The 20,410-nt window shown below is 35.1% G+C and overlaps 1 protein-coding gene across 1 annotated transcript; it reads left to right on the top strand.

The window, feature by feature from the left end:
- Window positions 1-1,270: 1,270 nt before the first annotated feature.
- On the top strand, window positions 1,271-19,045 carry LOC125857599 (uncharacterized). Its single transcript, XM_049537213.1, has 11 exons — window positions 1,271-1,401; window positions 9,464-9,682; window positions 9,755-9,830; window positions 9,946-10,043; window positions 14,070-14,171; window positions 14,285-14,371; window positions 14,752-14,868; window positions 15,991-16,094; window positions 17,901-18,040; window positions 18,150-18,286; window positions 18,411-19,045. The coding sequence occupies exons 2-11, from the start codon at window positions 9,494-9,496 to the stop codon at window positions 18,585-18,587; spliced, it is 1,227 nt and encodes a 408-aa protein (XP_049393170.1). The 5' UTR covers window positions 1,271-1,401; window positions 9,464-9,493; the 3' UTR covers window positions 18,588-19,045.
- Window positions 19,046-20,410: the final 1,365 nt, after the last annotated feature.

The raw sequence follows: 20,410 nt of genomic DNA on the forward strand, positions 1-20,410 counted from the left end.
ATCTTATTAATAAATCAACAATAAGATAAAAGAATAAACTCTGTCATGTTTCTAAAATAAGCACCAATTGATCACTCACATCAGCACATAACAGAGAGACGCTACTCTCAAGATTTTGACCCTTAGTAATATGGACAATATTTTGTATAAGACCACTATAGGATAAGATATCCCATTGGCTACTCATATTTTTATTAGTGAATAATTCAAACAAACATTATGGTTTTATTGGCAATTGAATTGTCTTTGTGGCACTTAAAATCACACCGATAGGTTCACCAGGGTCACTTATATTCTTCTTCATCATTAAATTTTCATCTTGTACATTTTCTATTTAAATTGTTCTCCACTGGCTAGAGGTTGCACAAATTTCCGCACAAAAATTGTGAGCCATTCGTTGAGACAAAACTCCCATACCTATCTTACCCTTTGAATCAACTGCTCAAAATAAAAATTTATCAAAATTCATTTTTTCTAATTGGTATTCAAATGTGTAAGGACTTGCGCAATATTAAAATATTCATGATTACATGTGGAATCAACAAATGATGCCATCACTCTCAGGAACACAAATTTCCTTTGGAAAGAGGACATCCACCTTTGTGCACCAAATCCTAGACCATCTCTGATCAAAGGGAGATACAAATGATGAACAAAAATTTCATCATATTCCATATGCTCGATCAAAATAATCTGAAAATATTATATCAATATTAAGTCACTAAATAAAAAAATATTAACTTACATGAACTATTAACCTAATTACCAATTAAAATAAAATAATCATTGTTTGAGACAACTTAGAAAACTCAGCAACCAAATCATGGACTCAATCACAAGGAATGTATCCTACCAAAAAATTCATGATGGTGTTACAAATAACAATGATAGCAGGGAGCGTGCATAATTTTTGTGTCAGACACAAGATCTAAAATTTAGAGGAACATTGTAGGCAAATTTTTGCAAAAGAAACACTACAAGAAAAACCCTTATTTATGACCAACATTTAGGGATAAGCTAATAATTTCATCTCCAAAAGTATATATATTAGGACGAGGGTATAATATGGTCTTTATTTATGTATTTTATTGTGAAGGTACTAAATATCGTCCCTAAATAATTAAGTAACTGGTCTTAAATTATATAATTAAAGGCCTTGCAAGGAAGTATTTGGAGAAACTGGCCAAATATATTAAGTACTAAATTATTTTTTAAATCAAAACTTTTCTATTAACAAAATCTTAGGTGCCAAAACAAAATACAGTATATTGAAATAAAAATTAAAAAGTTGCCCTAATCTCACATCTCTTTCAGATCGCTCTTTCTTTCCCACCGCAGCTCTGCCCTAATCTCAGCGAAGCTAGAGTATCCCATTGCAGATCTGCCATAAACTTGAGGCAGGTAGGTGTCTTCTTCTTTGTGTCGTCGTAGCTCAGCTCGAGATAGAATTTTATGTATGCTGTTTTCCAATCTAGTTACTCTTCTCTTCCATAAGTTGTATTTGTGAAATTGTTTATTTGCTTTTATTCAAGTTACTTTTCTTCCATTAGTTGTGCCCTAAACTAATGGTCTTTTTAAATTGGTTAAAGACATTCAAACAGAGTGTAAGGATCAGTTTCAGGTTTCGTTTATATGATTTCTTGTTTTATGTTTATATCCATGGTAGAAAGAGATTGTGGGGCTTTGAAGCAAAAGATTACTTGTTTAATATTTTGCTAGTGAAACTGTTGTTTTGCTATATATAGAGATAAGTCCAAGCTAGCAGACGTCTGGATCTGTTTAAAAAATCAGTGTTTTATCCTATGCGTGCCAAAGGATAAGGGTTGCGGGTTTCCGTTATCATCAAACTTTTTTTGTCCCTTTAGTTTCTCAGTATGTTATATTGTCTTAGTTTTGTTCTCAGTTTCATTGCCTTTTTCCAAACATATTTACTAAAGATTACTGTTTTTATGGGGTTGAATCCTGTTTGTTTACTTGTTATTTGACAACTTTAGTATTGAATCAATTGAATAGGTGGAGATGCTAAATAGTGTTCGAATGATTCTGGAGTCAAAAGGTTCACATTTTGAACACAAAATTTCAAGAGGGAAAATCAATTATCAGATTAACCAAAAGGATGTCTCAAATTATATGCTTGATTATAGTGCTGCTTCTTTGCTCTTCTTGCCTGATCACTTTATAATTCTTGCTTGCAATATATAATACAGAGTTATTTCTATAGTCATGCGTAACCACTTCTTCTGTATCATTTTTACATTTGAAATGAGTAACTGTCCAGTTAACTTCTTCATTCCAACATAGTGTTTTCCTCTGAATTCGCATTCATCTAAGTAGACTGGTCCAAATGCCTGAAGAACACTCTAAAACGAGCATTATAAAGGTGACATGTAGCTCAATTAGTTCCATTAAACAATACTAGACTCTCGGCCAGAATAAATTCTTCGCCGAGAAGATTTTATGAACTTTTCAATGCTATTTTTTTTTTCAATTTTGTTGCTTTTGTTCTTCTGCAATTTTGTGTAGTTGAATTCTTTTAGTGGTTGATTCTCCTTTATTTGAAATCATACCTCAAGGAATGATGCTTGTTTCATTAAGGAAGTTTTGAAGTTAAATTTTGTTCTGATCACTCTGTGTTTCATGTAATTTTGAAACATACTATTTATATTTAAGAACATGGAAATGATAGCATGTGCATGAGTAAAATTGGAAGTAATGAGACTGATACGGGTGGTTGTATCTTGAATATTAACCCTAAAATTGAGGAGTCTATATGCATTGGTGTATACAAGATTTCACGTATTCAGAATAGATGTACTTTTAAAAAAAACACTATATTACTTTAGGTGTTTGATATCATTTGGTTGATCTGCATTTCATGGAGATAAAGTTAACTGATGGTTTTCTTCAAATAAGAGTGAGTATGGCTTTATTCAAATAAGAGTGAGTATGGTTTTATTCAAATAAGAGTGAGTAAGATAACATGGTAGTATTATAAGAACCATTGCACAACTTTAATTTTTTTTGACAGTTAACCATAGTTGCAAAACTTCTTCTTCCTCTAATATTTTTTTTGCAGAGCTCCACACAATTTATTCATGCTCTGTTTTCTATTTATGCACAGTTGAGCACAACTTCTTAGGGCTCAAATTTGACCACATAAATTTTATCCATTTTAGTTAATCTAATGATGCATACTTGTAGGAACTTTTTTTTACTTAAAACACTTTATTGAATAGGGCTTGTGGGTGTGAACTACTTGGATTGATTGTTGGAACATTGTTCATGCACGTGCATATATAACTGCTCTATTTTTTTATTTTCTACCCAGCTGCACACACTATTACAGTATCCTCCACTTCAGGCATTGAAAAAGAAAGCTTTTCCCAAGTCGGGAAAAGATCAAAAGAACTAATCACTTTCTCAACTTCATTTTTTTCTGCGTAGCTGCACAACTTCTCTATTTTTTCTTTTCAATATTTAGTCTATTTGTTTCTATTTTCTGACCAGTTCTGTTTAGTTATGTTTCTTCTAAATAGATTTTTAATTTTTTTGTTAATTTTGCTTATATTCTTGCAACTCGGTTGATGTTTCAGAATAACACTTGACAAAATTTAGACTCTTTTTGAGGTGAGAAGTTTAATTAATTCTAGTGTACAATTTACATATGTTTTTTTTTGGTAAGCAAATAGTTTTACTTACCCACCAGGCAAATCACATTAGGTACAAGGTTGCTGCAAGCTTTGGCAAACTGCCCCAAGCATTGCAGGTAGACTTATTTGCATAATAGTTCATACATGACTGGAGGATAAAACATAAAGAGCTAATATATAGAAGCTTCAATCTTCACTTGGATGCCTCTCAAGGTGTTGCATTTTCTTAGATAATTTCTTCTGCTTATTCACTTTGAAAAAAACTTACTGTATAATGAATATGATCCACTACCATCAGTTCTTGCTTTCTTTTGGAAATAGCTTCATTTTTCTCCAGTAGTTCGGAAAGTTCAATTCGTTCTCAATCCATGGACAATATGAGCTCGAAGACTCTATAGAGATTTGCAACAACTGACCTCTTGCATTTATCACAACTCATTGAATTTCCTTAGTCCATTATGTTACAACTCTTCTCAGTCCTTTCAAGTTGAGTATTTCCCCAAATAACAACAGAGTATTTACAATAAAATAGTAAGTGATCAAGTGTTTCTGGATGGTTTGAATAGAGCAAGGTTGACATATCTTCCATATTAGTCCACTTTGCAATCTTGTCTTAGGTATGTAGTTTCTATGTAGAGCCAAGAACAAAATGAAGATACATCTAAGAGCACCTTCATTGTCACACAAACCTTCTCCAAGAGAATTCAGGGTAAACACCTCTAATATACAGATACATCTTATGTAAAGAGAAACTGTCCATTTGCATAATACCATTTTCATGTAGGCCTATCTGGTCCATATACTTTTCAGCCTGTCGTTTTCACAAGCCAATATGCTTGTGTTGGTGTATATTATTATATCAATCGTTATTTAACGTTATCTCAAAATTTTGTAATTGCAAATTTTAAAGATTGAAGTTACAAGTGAAGATACAAGTTTAGAAGATGCACAAACTCATTACTGTTTTACTATAAATGTTATGGAATACTGATATTAGAGTCTAGCTCAAATGTTAGCTAAGTTTTTTTCTTAGAAAATATTGAAACTAACATCTGAGATGTAAATTGATTTATTGCAATTAATTCTCCCTCTATCATCTTTTTCTATTGAGATTTTCAGTAGTAATTCTATATTTTTAGATGATTTGTTTTTGTGATATCGAGCTTCAGAACCCTTGGTGGTTAATTGGAGACTAGAATTATTGCTTGTCTCTAAAAGTTAGTCTAGGATTAGAAATGTTGTTCCTCTCAAAAGGATAATGTAAGACCAGAAGAATTGCTTGTCTCTAAAAGACATCTAAGACCAGACTATTCTCGTCTCTAAAGAGTACAAGGACGAGGTTGTTGCTAGTTGCTAAAGAAGATTATCGACTAGAAAGTGAAAACATTTACATCATATAAATCGTCTATTTGAGACCAGAAATGTCGTCTTTAAAAAACATGTAACGACCAATGTTTTACCCCATCCCAAAAGACATTTACCGACCAGCTAATTAAGCCCGTCCCATTTAACCTTTAGCGAAGACGCCTTTTTGGACGGGTGGCGACCAACGTTTTCCCGTCGCAATTGATCATTAGGGACCAGAATTAGTCATTTAGGGACCAGATTTCCCTTCCTTAGAGGTTGTTTTTCTTGTAGTGAAAGTAACATAATTGTGTATCTAAATGTATTAATTCAAACAAATCTGAAAGTAATGATATACCTTAATTCATAGATTATAAATTTATAATTAAAAGATATAGAATATTCTCAATGATCTCATTTCTAATTAAAAGTTTACTAATTATGAAAACACAAAATGTATTGCTATGAATTTGATGATGGTGTAATTTCAAGAATTACAAAAGCATCTTAAAACACAAAATACAAATATAACGTTCTGAATTAAGATACAACTTTCAGTGGACTCAACTGACTCTATATAAGAAATTGTCAAGCAAAAATAAAAACTAGAAGCAAATGTCAAGAGAATCAATTTTAGAAAATTCTCAATATAGAATGAACAAGAAACCCAATCATTAAAAAAAAACTTGAAATTATGAAGACCTGCATGAGACGCAGATTAAAAATCAATATAAGTTTAATTACCTTAGAGTAACCATTAGGCATATCTTGAATAATGCAACCAGAAGAGAGCCTTCCACATTTTTCAATTTTATATTGTTGCGAACCTTCTTTGATTGTGTCGATGGACACATCCTTAATAATCCAAGTACCTTCAGCATGTTTTTGACAAAAACATAAAAACTGTATTTCATGGACAGGATCCAGATTTGAATTAATTTGTAATTCAGTTTCAACCTGCAAATTAACACTTTCAAACTATTAGTGTAAAAAATAATATAAAAATTAGATATGTAATTTTCATCAAAATAATGAGTAAGAAATAATACAAAAGGTCATGACATTATAATTTTTCGTGTCAACCGTTGAGGAGATGTTAGGTGATTATACAAGAGAATATTTGTACGCGCCATTTGAATTTTCTTTAGACCAAACTTATAGGCCAAAGAGAGTCTTGAAGCAAAAGCTAAAGTTCTATAGCTTTCTGTGTCAGAGATGAAAGACGAGATTTTATTTTTTTAAAGCTAAATTGTTGAAGCTAAATGAAGGAAGGATTACAATATTACATTTCCAAGCAATTACTTTTTCATGACCCGAGCCTACACCCTTGAGAACCTTCATCCTGGCTGACTACAAGCAGAAGACTAACTCAAGCTTACTATTCTTAAAACTGATTAAAATTAATTGAACTCAAAATACAAAGTTTTAACTCAAATGATTAACTCTGAATATAATATTATATTCAACTAGCCAAAAATAGGCAACTCAAGTCTTTAAAACATTTAACAAAATAAATGAAACACACTTCTCAAACTCTACTGTCTATCTATGAAGCCTTTAAATGACAAAGATGAAAATCAGGACAAGACCCACGACATCCTAACAAAACTGAAAGTAATTGGAATCCTTCGGAAGCAAGGAGGCTCACCATAGCAAAACTCGAATTGCAAGTGGTATCAACGAAGCTTCTCTTGATGACCCTGAATACAAGTATTTGCATCATAAAAGATGCAGGCCAAATGGCATCAGTACATGAAATGTACTAGCATGTAAGGGGAATTCTAAACCATAAACATAAGCTTCAACTGATGGAAAAGAAACATACTTACCTCTTCTCAAACTCACTCAACTGAACTCAATCTCCCCTCAAGAATAGGATACTCAAATCAAGGAAACATAGTTCAATTCAACTCAGATAAATAGGCTCAACTCAACAATAAGATACTCAACTTTGGGAAACATAGTTCAACTCAACTCAACGAAATAGGGCTCAACTCATCAATGAGATACTCAACTCAAGATAAAGCACAATAAAAGATGAAATTTATGAAAAGCTTTTAAAATAGAAGATAGCAGCTCAATGTATTGAAGAATACAATAATAACTCAGCTTGTTAATAAAATACAATATAACTGAGATTCTCTAATCGACAACCATCACTATGAGTTGTGTGATGATATAGTGTTTAGCCCACGCTGCCAGAACTATCCTATCCTTTGCCGGAGTATAGGACCTACTAACTAAGTGAATCCACTAGTTTATGCTTAAAAACAATAATGAATCATCTAAAAATTAAAGTATAACCCTTTCTACCCACGTTGACTACATGGTTTATAGGGGCTATGAGTTGTTAGAACTCTCCCCCATATTGATGCTCAATACTACTCTTAAAATATAACTTAGCACATATGATTAAAAACATTTCTCTTCCTCTTGTTTGAGATAATCACTCAAAAGATTTCTCTAAAAAGAGATAGTACTCAAAACTCCTCTTAAACTCTTTTGGAAATCTCAGTTTCCTCCTCTTTTAAATGTGAAAACATGTAACACCCCGTAAACTAGTACGCTTAACTATAGCTTGTCGTAAGGGTTAGAGTCATAAATTTAGCTTTTCGTACTTAGAATTAAAGGTTTAGGTTCAAAACGTCAAGATACGACTCCCCAAGGACCAACCAAGGGTCCTTGAGGAGGACAATATACATTTTTCCCTAAAATCTGCCTAAGACTTTTACCTACGACAGAGCTCACCACGGGTCGTCATTGACGGGTCGTGAAGGATTTCAGCCTGATAGTGCTTCATTATTTTGGGCATTACTTTTTACTCTGATATGGGATTTGGGCAAACTCAGTGACGTTGGAAAGAGGACTTAGAGACCTTTAATTTGATAGGTCATGGGCCACCCCTCTTCCCCTAAAAACAACCTCTTGTTCACAACCCATCCCATGGCCCCTGGTGGCCTTTGCGAGCCGTCTAGTGAATCATGGAGAGATTCCCTATTTTGGGCAGCCTTGTGAAGCTACTACCTTACCACCACGAGTGGTCCCACGATCTGTGGTGACCACCATGAGCCGTCTAGGCTCTCGTGGGAGGTAGGAAGCCTTCTTTAGCTACTGCCTAGACATCATGTGCACCACCACGAGCTGTGGTGCCCTTCACGACTTCTGTGCGCACTCGTGGAGGGTTTCAAGGCCCAATTCTCTAGCTCATGGCTTGCAATTAGCCCCTAGATTAGTCTACTAGATTCTGAGGTGTTACAGCAAGGATCAATGATGATGACTTCTCATATTCTAGGTCCAGTGGACATAGGCATCCTCAATTCCAGCATAAGTTTTCCAGTCAAGGTTGTTCTAATGCACCGACTCCTAAGTTCAACAAAGATAGGGTGTCTAATCCTAAACCTCAAAAAGGTGGTGGTAATTAGAGCTATCAAAATTGGTTTAGACCGTTAAGTCGACCTAACCTAACCCTTGAATTATGTGGGGTTGGGCCAAATATTTTTTGGATGACAAGGGAAACCCGTAGTCGCTACCCTTTGGTGCGCACAGGGTAAAACTCCCGCTCCTATGCAATAGCTCGCAAACCACATAGGAGAGGTAAACCACACTAGGCAAGCCAGGTGTGATGAGCTCGATCCAGAAGGCAAATCCCTTGGCCCATTTTGGAACGACGCTTTTTAACCCAACCTCATTTGACCCACTAGCCTCGTAGGCCCAACCCGCGACCCTTGGAGGCCATCCCGTGGGCTATGAATTTAAGAATATTTACTATATATATATATATTTTATGTAATGTTTTATTTGTAAAGATTCTGTCAATAAATATTTTTAAAAATATAAAATCAAGTCTAACTCTTTTACACATCTTTTACATTTTAGGACCATTAGCCCACTAAATTTTCTTATTAGCATATTATCCACTAGGATTTTAATTCATTTTAATTTTGATATTAATGGTGGCGTTGGTATTATAATAGTTACGTGATGAAGACTATCCGAAAGATTGGCGAAGATGGCGGCTACGTAGAGGATTTTTGGTGATGGCAGCTAGAAGGACTGATGAAGAGCAGAGGAGGGTAATGAAGAAAGAAGAAGAAACAGAAAAAGAAAAAGAAAAAGAAAAAGAAAAAGAAAAAGAAAATGAAGTTAATAAAATAAGAAAAAAACAAAATGAAACTAAAGATTAAAAATTAAAATTAACACCTGACAGATAATAACTTGTGCATGATTATTTACAACACTTTAAAATTGTTTAAGAGGGTATTAGGACCCGCAAAGTTGAAGTGTCTTTTACAAAACATGTCTTAATTTAATAGGATAATTATGTATTTTCTCAAACAAAAATAACACCACTTGAGAGCCCTTTTTGTTAATTTTCTCAGTTTCTTTCTTTTTCCTTTTGTCTTTTTGAGTAATCTTTGGCTTTTGAGAGCTGAGAGGTTTTAACTCGGCTACCATTTTTTTGGGTTGAGGGTTTATCCTCAAAAATATAGAGCTCTGAAATGGCGATGGGTGCCCTTCAGTCCGGCTGCTCAGTTTCCTTCGCACGGGCTTTACGGTCTCGCACTTTTACAACCATCTCCAGCACCGTCACAGTACCCTCACTCAAGAAGGCTTCTCAAATGGAGACGCGCCTCCTCCTTGGCTTGTCTGAGGAACAACTTCAGCAACTTGCCCTCGACTTTGGTCAGGTTTGTTTAGCCCAACAATTTATTGCCATTCATTAACAAGTAGTAATTAATTACTTTGTTTAATGTGCATAGAAAAGTTTTAGAGGTAAGCAACTATATCATCTCCTCTACAAGAGAAAGGTCAAGGAAATTCAAGAATTTAGCCAGCGTGAGTTTTTCTTTGTGTTGGAAATCTATCTATAGTTTTGTTTATTTTATGCCATAGTCTTTTTAATTTTTATGCTTGCTCTTTCATTTTGTAATTACTACTATTTTTTGGATAGTGCCATTGGAATTTAGGAACGATTTACAGGAAGCAGGATGGAGGGTTGGGAGGTCCCCAATTCATAAAGCAGTCACCGCAGCTGATGGGACCACTAAGGTGAACATTGTTAAATGCTTATATTTTGGTTATGCTGTGTGCTAGTGTAGTAGTTTTGTCACCGTTTGCATTTAGAATTATGATGCTATAGATATCTTTGGGTAATAAACTTTCTTGCGTGCTAACTTTGGTTGACTGATCACAATGCATTTTGGCACGCGGTGTCTCCATTTTGTATATGTCTGGTGCCTCCGTAATACCATGGAGTACTGGCCTTTTGCAGTTTGAAAAGCCAAAAGCACAAAAAAGATAGAGCTAGGGGACTTCGAGTGAAAACCATGAATAAAAGTGCACTCGTCTTCGAAGTAAGGTGCACATTTTCCAAAAACACAAGAAGTTCCAAATATATGTTATAACATCAAGTTGCTACAAAGCTGCTAATTTCAGCATCCAATATACAATAATGACAATATTAATTCTAATGAAACAATTCTAATTTAGAATATAAATTCACTAAGACCAAAGAAAAATAACTTCAATCACAAAATTAATTAAAGAAAGATATTTTCAATCACAAAATTAATTAAAGAAAGATAGTTTCAATCACAAAATTAATTCTTATATTTGGCTAGTCAACTATTAGAAAAATCAAGCTGCAGTATTTGACCTTATATTCAATCACTTTAGTTATTGAACTAAAGAGAGTAGAAGAAATAAGCAATAGAGAACTCTCCAAAGAGAAGTAGCAATAGTTTTTGTGTATGAAAAATTACAAGAACCAAAGTTGGAAGTTGTCTGAAGAATAAAACAAAAAGAAGAAAAACCAAAGAAAGCAGAGAAACAGTAGTAGAAGAAGAGGGGTTACAAAGAAGAAAAAGACGAGGGCAATGAAATGTTGATGCGTATGTGAGGAGGATAACTAGTATCTACATGCCAAAGGGTCATATTTTTCCCCTTGTTTAGTTTTTCCATTTTTAAAATTCAAATTCTAAGAACTGATCATTTTTTGTTGAAGCAGTCTAAGCCTCCTTTTTTGAAGTATGCTGTTCTCATAAGGACTAGTTTCACCTATGAGAGCTCCTGCTTTGCATTGCTGTGTCCCTTCAAGTGATGTAGTGATGATTTCTATTAACACTGGCTTTTCAACCTTCCTTTTGATCCTTCAGTGGAAGTTGATTTTCTTGTCAATGGATTGCATAATATTGTGAATCTGTCCTGCCATGCACTATCCAATGTTAAACCTGCTCTGCCCAAATACCCTACTAGCCCTAGAATAAATATACAAATTAGTGGCTTAACCTTATTGTAAATGGATGGAGAAGTATCAACCAAAAACTATAGTTAGTGTCGTATGACTTCTTCGATCAAGAGTAGAGTAGAAAGTGATTTTAGCATGTGTACTGTCTATATGGTGGGAGGAGTTGTTCATATCTTTAGAAGTTAGAACTGATATGTCTGTGTGCTGGCGTTTTGAAGACAACTATTTTATTGTGTAAAATTGATTTTGATTTTTGCTGACTAGTTGAATGTTGACATGGTGGTTAATGGTGGTACCAAACACCCCATAGGGGATTCTTATTTTTGAATGACCGATAATATTCTTATTAGCACAATGGTTGCCTTCTGGAAGAGACATCATGAATTTTTGTTCTGGTGCTAAGGAGCTATTAGAACTAGAGTTAACCCCTCATGCTAAGGGCCTATTTTGGAGATGCGATATGAAATCATGATTTCAAATCAGATTGATTTGAAGTTCAAGTTTTGTTTGGACATACAATTTAGATTTCTTAAGTCGTATTTTTTCTTGTAAATATGAAACCGTATAAGTTGTGAAAAGTATAAAAAATTTTCCAATTCTTATACAATCTTATGAAACGAGCAAACCATAACTCATAAACAAGATACCGCTATATCCTAAGGCGCGACATTGATAAATCGCATATCCCACCTTTTATAACTAAATGTTTGTAATTACAATGGATCAGCTAAAGCAATGCTCCCAGGGTTCCCAAACAAAATTTTCGAAGTCCCCTCAGGGCTTTTGAATTCCTCTCCAGTGGTCTTTCACCATTAGTGTTTGCGACTTTTCATATTCTCTCTCTCTTCTCCTCCATCTTTTTCTTTCTCCGAGATGGAAAGCATGAATGATTTGAATGGGTGGAGAGTACTAGATTCTCAATGAGAAGGATGATATTGAGCAAAAATGCACTTATATGTCTAAGCAAGAGATTTTGTGAAGCTTTTGTCAACAAAGGGAAGAGCTTTAAATCATGGAGATGTAGAGATATTTCTACCTACATTTATTGCACACAAAAGTTAAATATATATGGTAGATTTATTTCACTCATTGCAGTCAAAGGCCATTGCAGGTCAATTATTATTATTCCAAAAAACAAATTCAATGAAGAGTGGGGGAGACTTGCTAACAAAATAGAGTTGTTTATTAATGAAAAATCAAGTACAATAGGTGTAACTATCACACCAAGAGCCCAACTAAATAAACCCTTTATTAGAAACGGAAATAACAAAGAGGCGATTGCAAAAGTAAATGGATTCAGCGGATTGAAGAAAAGGAAAGCACATAGGAGGAAAATGCTCTATTACACAGATGCTTAGTGGAAAGATTCACTGGTGGTGAAGAGGTCCCTACCCGAAATGATGTGAGGAGATGGGCAGGCCAAACGTGGAAAGGAACCCCAATTTACAAGTTGTATGATATGAACGATTTTCTTTTCCTGTTCAAAGTCCAATCAAGAAGAGACGCAAAGCTTATCATCAAGGGTGATTGGAGAGACAAGGCCAAACCCTGAATCTTGAATGGTGGTTGCTGATGCATATCAACTGATATTTGGCAAGTCCAAATCTCCGACGGGGTGTTCTGAATTTGTTCGGAACCCCGTGCACGCAAACGAGATATGCAATCCTACCAAATTTGATATTCCGGACTCAATGGAGCAGTCGAAATTCCTATATGAGGTCATCTCAGCAAAAAGTGGGTCCCACCCCCAAACTTCGTTTTAAGTCATCATACACTGCTTATATCCTGGAGGTCATTACAACATACACAGAGGTGACGTGGAGGTCATTACAACATACACAGAAATGACCAATGACCTGGAGGTCATTACAACATACACTGCTTATGTGCTATATATTGCTTTCTCACCTTACTATAATTACCCAAAGCAAAATTAATCCTGATAAAGCAAAACTTAAGTCTTATCCTATGGAGAGAACTAAGCATGTGGGAACAGTACCACTTAGGGAACCTGAGAATGCCTGGTTTGACAGTGTGTTGCACAACAGATGTGTCTTTGTGTGAGCCTTCTTTCAAACAATACCATGAACCTCCTTTGATTGATGCACATCACTTTTGCCTTCTAACTTGTGGGCTTCTGACCAAGATCTGGTCCCTTGGTTCGGGTTACCCATTTTGTTCAAGGTGAGTCCAGCCAATTATATGACCAACACTGTTGAGTTGACTTGAATCTCTAACTTGTGGGCTTCTGACCAAGATCTGGTCCCTTGGCTCGGGTTACCCATTTTGTTCAAGGTGAGTCCAGCCAATTATATGACCAACACTGTTGAGTTGGCTTGAATCTACCTCGGAAATGGAGATATTAATGCATATGAAATCTGATAACCAAAGTATATATGTAATGTATGTTGGTGTTCTGAATATTCAAAAGCTTCTTTCCCTTCCTTCGTTTGAAGGAATGAAGATGTTAAAAATCACCAGCTAAATTTGTTATGGACATTACTGGCAAACCCTGTTTCTGTCTTTTGGGTGACATAACTCTGTTAACATGGAAGGATGTTGTGTTCACATCTAGCTAGTGAAGGAGAGCAACTTGTACAACTCAGAAAATGGACTTACGTCACATGCTATATACAAGTTGTGGTTGTGCACTAAGACTGTTTCTATTTTATTTGTCTTGATATTCTTAGGCAAGGCTATCCTACGATTTTTTTATTTTAGTTATAGTTATGTTTTAGAAGGTTAAATTCTTTTGTGCAGTACACTTCTCTTTCTTGCCCATCTTTCCCCTCTTTCACTATCTTACGATTCCTGCAAATAAACTTCAGTTGCTAATAAAACTCGAAGATAACCGACTGGTCGAGACTGTTGGAATTCCAGTTAAAGACAATGATGGTTCATTTCGCTTGACAGCATGTGTTTCATCTCAGGTAATTCATTGTGGTCATGGATTAAACATATGCTCTCTGCACTAACTATTAAAAACCTATGTGGTTTTAATCATTATTCTGCCACCATGGTCATTCATTTTTGTGCTAATCAGGTGGGCTGCCCGTTGCGCTGTTCGTTCTGTGCGACTGGCAAGGGAGGATTCTCAAGGAACCTTAAGAGCCATGAAATCGTTGAGCAGGTTCTCTTTGCATCTCTATTGTGCTAATATTTTTGTCCCTAAGATAGCGACGTCTTCATACTTTCTTCTCTGTAGCTATAAACGTTACATTGTGGGATTTTCAATAGATTTTCTGTCCATCATTTTTGCTTTATCATTCAAAATAGAGATGTAGATGACCTATTCACAGACCATAGTTGCTAAAATGTAAAGCATCATATTTAACTCTTTAGCTTAATCAGTCATGGTTCTGATCTGTACACTTGATCACCCTCGAGAGGATTGTGTTGTTGGGCTTGTGTTGTTTTTTGTTTTGTGGTGGATGCCAAATTCAAGAACATGGTATGTCTTTGTGGCACAAACTTGTGGGGACCATTTTTATTTGTAATTACCTGGTGCAGGTCTTGGCAATAGAAGAGCTATTCAAGCAGAGAGTGACAAACGTTGTGTTTATGGGTATGGGTGAGCCAATGTTGAACATGAAAGAAGTCCTTGAAGCACACCGTTGCCTGAATAAGGTCTGGTAGCATCTGTGATATGACTTTCTTTGCTCATGTCAGTTCCTCCATCAAGTCTGACATGCTGAACTATTAGTATTTTCAATCCTTTTTCTGAAAGTATTTATTTTATATGTTTTTCTTTGGATAAAAGGCTCCATAAGTTTTGTTGCCTTCATGGACATTGATAGATTCTGAAATTATATGTTGTTTCAATTGCTTAAACATGCATGTCATTGCATTGCAAGCTGCTTCTTGAGTAGCTTTTGATCAATATTCACCTTTGAAATATTAGGGGACTTGGTACTTACACCCTTTCACAGAGTAAAAGTATCTTGTTAAAAAATGAAAAAGTCCAAGGCTTGGGCAATCCTCTTCCCTTCAAGCTATTTTTTGAGGTGTGTGTTAGGCCCAAGGCCAATTTCAACATGTTATGAGAGCAGGACCCATCTCACTTGATGTTGGGCCCCCAAATTAAACTTTTCCATGCACCAGATGTCCAGCCCTGAGTGTGAGTCTATGTTGCTCGGACTCTTCAAAAATGTCAATGGGTGCGTGTCGGATTCTCCAAAAGTAGTGTATTTTTGGAGAATCCGACACGGGTGCGAGTCTATGTTGCTCGGACTCTTCAAAAATGTCTGGGTGCGTGTCGGATTCTCCAAAAGTAGTGTATTTTTGGAGAATCCGACACGGGTGCAGCATCGAAAGTGAAGTGTCCGTGCAACTTAGGTGTGAGTTGGGTGTTAAAGAATGAAAAAGTCCACTCAGTGGTTAATGAGATGTGTGGTCTCCTTATAATACTTGGGGAATCCTCCTCCCTTCAAGCTAGCTTTTGAGGTGTGAGTCGGGCCCAATTTTAACCTATCTCAAATATGCAAGTCATTTGAGAGATCTATTGTTTGTGCTAGAGAAATGTTTCCCTTTAAATGTAAATTGAACTTGATGAAATAATATTAAGGCATTGGATAGTCTGCCAGGAGTTGATGCAAAAATGCTGGGATTGGAAATTACTAAAATTAATATTTTCCATATAATTGGCCTTTAAGTTCTGTATGAAAGCAGCATATCGCTACATGTTATTTCATAGCTAGAATTCTTAAAAGCTGTGTAGTATGAAATTTGAATTATTTGTTTTCTTATAAGGATATTCTGATTGGGCAAAGGATGATTACAATTTCAACCGTTGGAGTTCCAAACACCATAAAGAAGCTTGCATCTTACAAACTTCAGTCTACGCTGGCTCTCAGGTAGTAGTTTCTCTGTCTACTTCCTCAAACCCTCCTCCAGAAATGTATCAATAAAAAAAGGATAAATATAAAAAGGTATATAAACATATTTACTTTTGAATTTGGTTTGGCCACACTTATCTTGCGTATGATAGCTGAACAATACATGTTTGGTGGCAGATAATTCTGGCTTGTTCAATATTAACTTCTAGCTGTGTCCACGAGATTCAGACCATTTTTGCACTGCTATAATAGTGATGTGGGTGCTTATTTCCTTCATGAAATATTTATGTTGTATGGAATACTCTGAGCCCTCTCTATATGTGCATATAAAAAGATTATTGTGGGCCCTTACTTTACAGCATAGAGATTTTCTTGTGCCCCTTCTCATAATGTCCTTTTTTAACCCTCTCAGGAGCTCCCACCTTTTTGCTCGCTTGGTAGCTCAAACTCACAACCTTACGCTTGTGAGTGAGGGGTGCTTATCATCCGAGCAACTCCCTCTTCTCCATAATGTCCTCCTATCCTCCTGATGTGTGCCTCTTTATTTTTCTTTTGGGAATTGTTCTACATCACATGTGAACTAAATTTGAACCTACATTGGGAGCACACGAATATGGTGTGCCATTGAATCTCTAGTGACGACTTTAGCTTAAGAACCATGACGCAAACACATTTTAGTAGCAAGACAGTTGATAACCCACTTAATTGCAGAGACGTGTGGCCAATAGAATTTGACAAAATGTAACAAAGCAAGGTGTACTGAGATTGTGTCCTGCATCTTGTTTTCTTACAACTGATTACTAACACCAGATTTGGTAAATTTAGAGAGTGATTATGTCCAAATTCAAAGGTTTAGGCAAGGAATTTAAACTGGATATTTCAAATATTGGTGGAACTTGATACTTTTATTTTTCTTTCTTGAATCTGGTAACAATTTCTGTTAATTTCAGTACTTAGGCAGTACTTGAAAACCATATTTACTAGAGGAAGATTAAAAAATTTACAAGACTGATACTACAAACCTTTACTGACACCAAAACATCTAGAATTGTTGCAGTATCATCAGCAAAAGCCTTTGTACACCAGAAACAAAATAACAATCTACAATGGAGCTTAACATTCTGAATATTCTACTCCTATTCCCAAAACATCTAACATTCCTTTCCTTCCAAATCGTCCATCAAATACATGTAATCATCCATCTATCCTTATCTCTTGCCCCAACTCTAGCTTTCTCCTACCTGAAAAGAGTGTCAACAATCTTTCTAGGCATTGTCCATGAAATGCCTTTGAGATTGATAAAAATAGTCTTCAACGACTGATTAGTGATAAGACAGTGTAGAAACAGTGGTTGACTGTCTTAGCATCCCTTCCACACAAAAAGTATCTTGAGCAGAGAGATATCCCTCTCTTAGCCACATTATCAAGTGTAAGAACAACCTCAAATTCCGTTAAGGGCACCGGAAAAGGGAAGTTTTGTTATCTTTCTAAAGGAGGAAAGAGAGTATCTTGGGACTCATGCCTGGGAGCATTTCTTTTTTTACCATTAATGGGTCTTTTTCATCTGGCAAAATAGATTGATGGCGGAACTTGATGTCTCATGGTGTGATTAGTTTTCATCTCTTTACCGGGACTTTATACAAAGTTATCTCTCTATATTTTATTTTCGGGAACACCAAGTTATCTCAAGGACTCTAAAATTGATCTACATAGAGCTGCGAAGATACTGCATGTTATAACACATACATTCTTTTGTTCCCTGGTAATTTGTTCTTAGCTATCTAGAGTTCCTGATTTCTACTTTGCTTTACTGTTGTACATCAGCTTACATGCGCCAAATCAGAGTCTTCGGGAAAAGATTGTACCAAGTGCAAAGTCCTACCCTTTGAATGCAATAATGAAGGATTGCAGGGACTACTTCCTGGAAACTAGAAGAAGGGTTTCCTTTGAATATACGCTTCTAGGTGTTCAGTGAATTTTTTTTTCTTTTCCTTTGTTATAGACTCTCCCAGTTCCCTTACTCCGGAAAACATGTGTCAAGGATGTGACCTTTCAATTTTTACTTTTCTGCAGCTGGAGTGAATGATTCCGTCAAGCATGCAATTGAACTGGCAGAATTGCTTCATGAATGGGGTCGTGGCCATCATGTTAACTTAATACCATTCAATCCAATAGATGGTTCGGAGTATAAGCGTCCATCCAAAAAATCTGTACGCTTCATCTAATCTCTTCAATGGCCAATCCTTTGCTGATGGGTTCCTCATTTGTCTTTCTAAACACTCCATCTGAGTTTATCTTTCATTGATGCATTCACTTTTTATTTTGTTGGCACAGGTTTTTGCATTTGTCTCTGCTCTTGAATCTCGTAAAGTAACTGCTAGTGTACGTCAAACAAGGGGACTTGATGCAAGTGCTGCTTGTGGACAGTTGAGAAATGAGTTTCAGAAGAGTCCTTTGCTTAGTGGAAGTATAAATCAGGAATCTCATTCTGAAGTTGCAGTTGCATCTTGATATCATAAAATTTCTGCTAGCCTTGCTGAAATTATTTGACTTGTGTGTTTAACCGTGTAAGCAGTAATTGAGAGTTTCTTAAAGAACAAGTCTTGTTTGGGTAGAAGTTGCTTTAAGGTGGAGCGTAAAGAGTGGTTACATGAAGGTGGTCTCATGTTTGCATGCCTTGTGATCTTGGTGAAATTTGTTTTTCTAGGAGCATGATTGATTTATTGAGCTTGTTCTTATGGACGTTTTCCTGTCTCAAAGTGCTCCTCTGTGCTTCAGCAATGTAAATACTCAGTACTTAACGAGATGAGAAAGGTAATTTTGGACATGGTACTAAAATTTTCCCATTAGTAGCGGAGGAGATCTTTTGTTTCTTGTAGTAAAAATTATAATGCAGTCAGGTATCGGATAGTGTGTTGTAAATCTTTAAGGCGTGTATTTTCTTTTTGAATTTTGATTTTTTTTGGGTATTCGCATTGAAGCTCACATTGATGCATTCACTTTTAAAATCAGAAAATCAAGTAAGTGTTGACCACCTACTTGTGAAGCTTCTACCACAACAAACATCCTAGTCAAAACTGAAACTACATACGAAAATCATAGAGTGGACTTGGGGTAAACCTTCCACTTTTGTAGGTCCCTTCCTCTAACATGAATGAATTGGATAATCTCCTTGTCACATTGATACGATATAGATTGAAATTTGGTAGTATTTCTTTCTCTCCATAAAATATAGACCAACATTACAAAGACAATTGATTATTGCTTCAGTATCATTACTCTTACTTGCCATTTATTACCCCATGCTAATTCATTCAAAATGCTTCTGTATGCCAAACTTTAGTAGCCTTTTTGTTGTAGCTAGTCTCCACCAAGCTGATAATCATAGGATAAATTGTTATGTATTATTAATATTGATAAATTTTAAGTGGTATTGATTAAATAATTTAAAATTTTTTCTCTCATTCATAGTTTCAAGTATATACAATAAAGTAATTAGTTTACAATAAATATAATCATATTTTATTTACATAAAAAATGGCCAAAAGTCATAGGACGCATACATTGACTATAGAATAAAAGTATACACGGAATATACAATATAGAGCTATACATTGACTATAAATTATGACACATGCAAAATGTTGAATATAACTTAATTATACATGAAGTATACATTGAATATTCAATCTCAATCAATTTAAAGGCACCTCTAAATAGTCATAGATTTTTGGATATGAAATCCTCTTGATGTTTCAAGTGTTTTGATATATAATTCACTCAAAACGATTCACCTTTGCGGTACGTCAATTTTTATTTTTAATTTTTTTTTAAATAAAAGAGAAGAAGAAGGATCAACAACAGTAAAGAAGACGAAGAAGCAAAAGCAGCAAACAGAAGCAAGAAGAAGAAGCAGCAATGAGGAAGAAGCAGCTGCAGTGGACATCCGATAAAAAAGAAAAGAAAAAAGAACACGAGCCAAATTTGTAAGGAAAAAGTATCGAATGATAAATGGTTTAATTTTGTTAATATGCTATTTTCTATGTAAGAAATATAACCTAATGAATACTTTGTTTAATTTGTCCTTCTTCTCTCACAAATCTAATGTGAAGAGTCCCATTGAGATGTACATGATTAAAATATTTTTCTTCATTAATAGTTAATTTTCTTATTCAAAGTAATTAAAAAAAATTATACAAATAGTTGCGACGCTTAAAATAATAAAGTTATAACTAAAATATATGAATTTAAAACTAAAGGCCAAAGATAAAGAAAAAAATAGTACACTATTTAAATTAAAATAAAACCACAAAAATTATTATTTTTAAAACTTT

The sequence above is a fragment of the Solanum stenotomum genome, chromosome 3 (assembly GCF_019186545.1).
Source record: "Solanum stenotomum isolate F172 chromosome 3, ASM1918654v1, whole genome shotgun sequence".
Classification (NCBI taxonomy): domain Eukaryota; kingdom Viridiplantae; phylum Streptophyta; class Magnoliopsida; order Solanales; family Solanaceae; genus Solanum; species Solanum stenotomum.

What these genes read in the sequence shown, in the direction of transcription:
- LOC125857599 (XM_049537213.1), top strand. Translation starts at nt 9,494, where the DNA reads ATGGCGATGGGTGCCCTTCAGTCCGGCTGCTCAGTTTCCTTCGCACGG. An exon ending in TTGCCCTCGACTTTGGTCAG is followed by an intron (nt 9,683 to 9,754) that starts GTTTGTTTAGCC and finishes TAATGTGCATAG; the next exon opens with AAAAGTTTTAGAGGTAAGCA. An exon ending in CACACCGTTGCCTGAATAAG is followed by an intron (nt 14,869 to 15,990) that starts GTCTGGTAGCAT and finishes TTTTCTTATAAG; the next exon opens with GATATTCTGATTGGGCAAAG.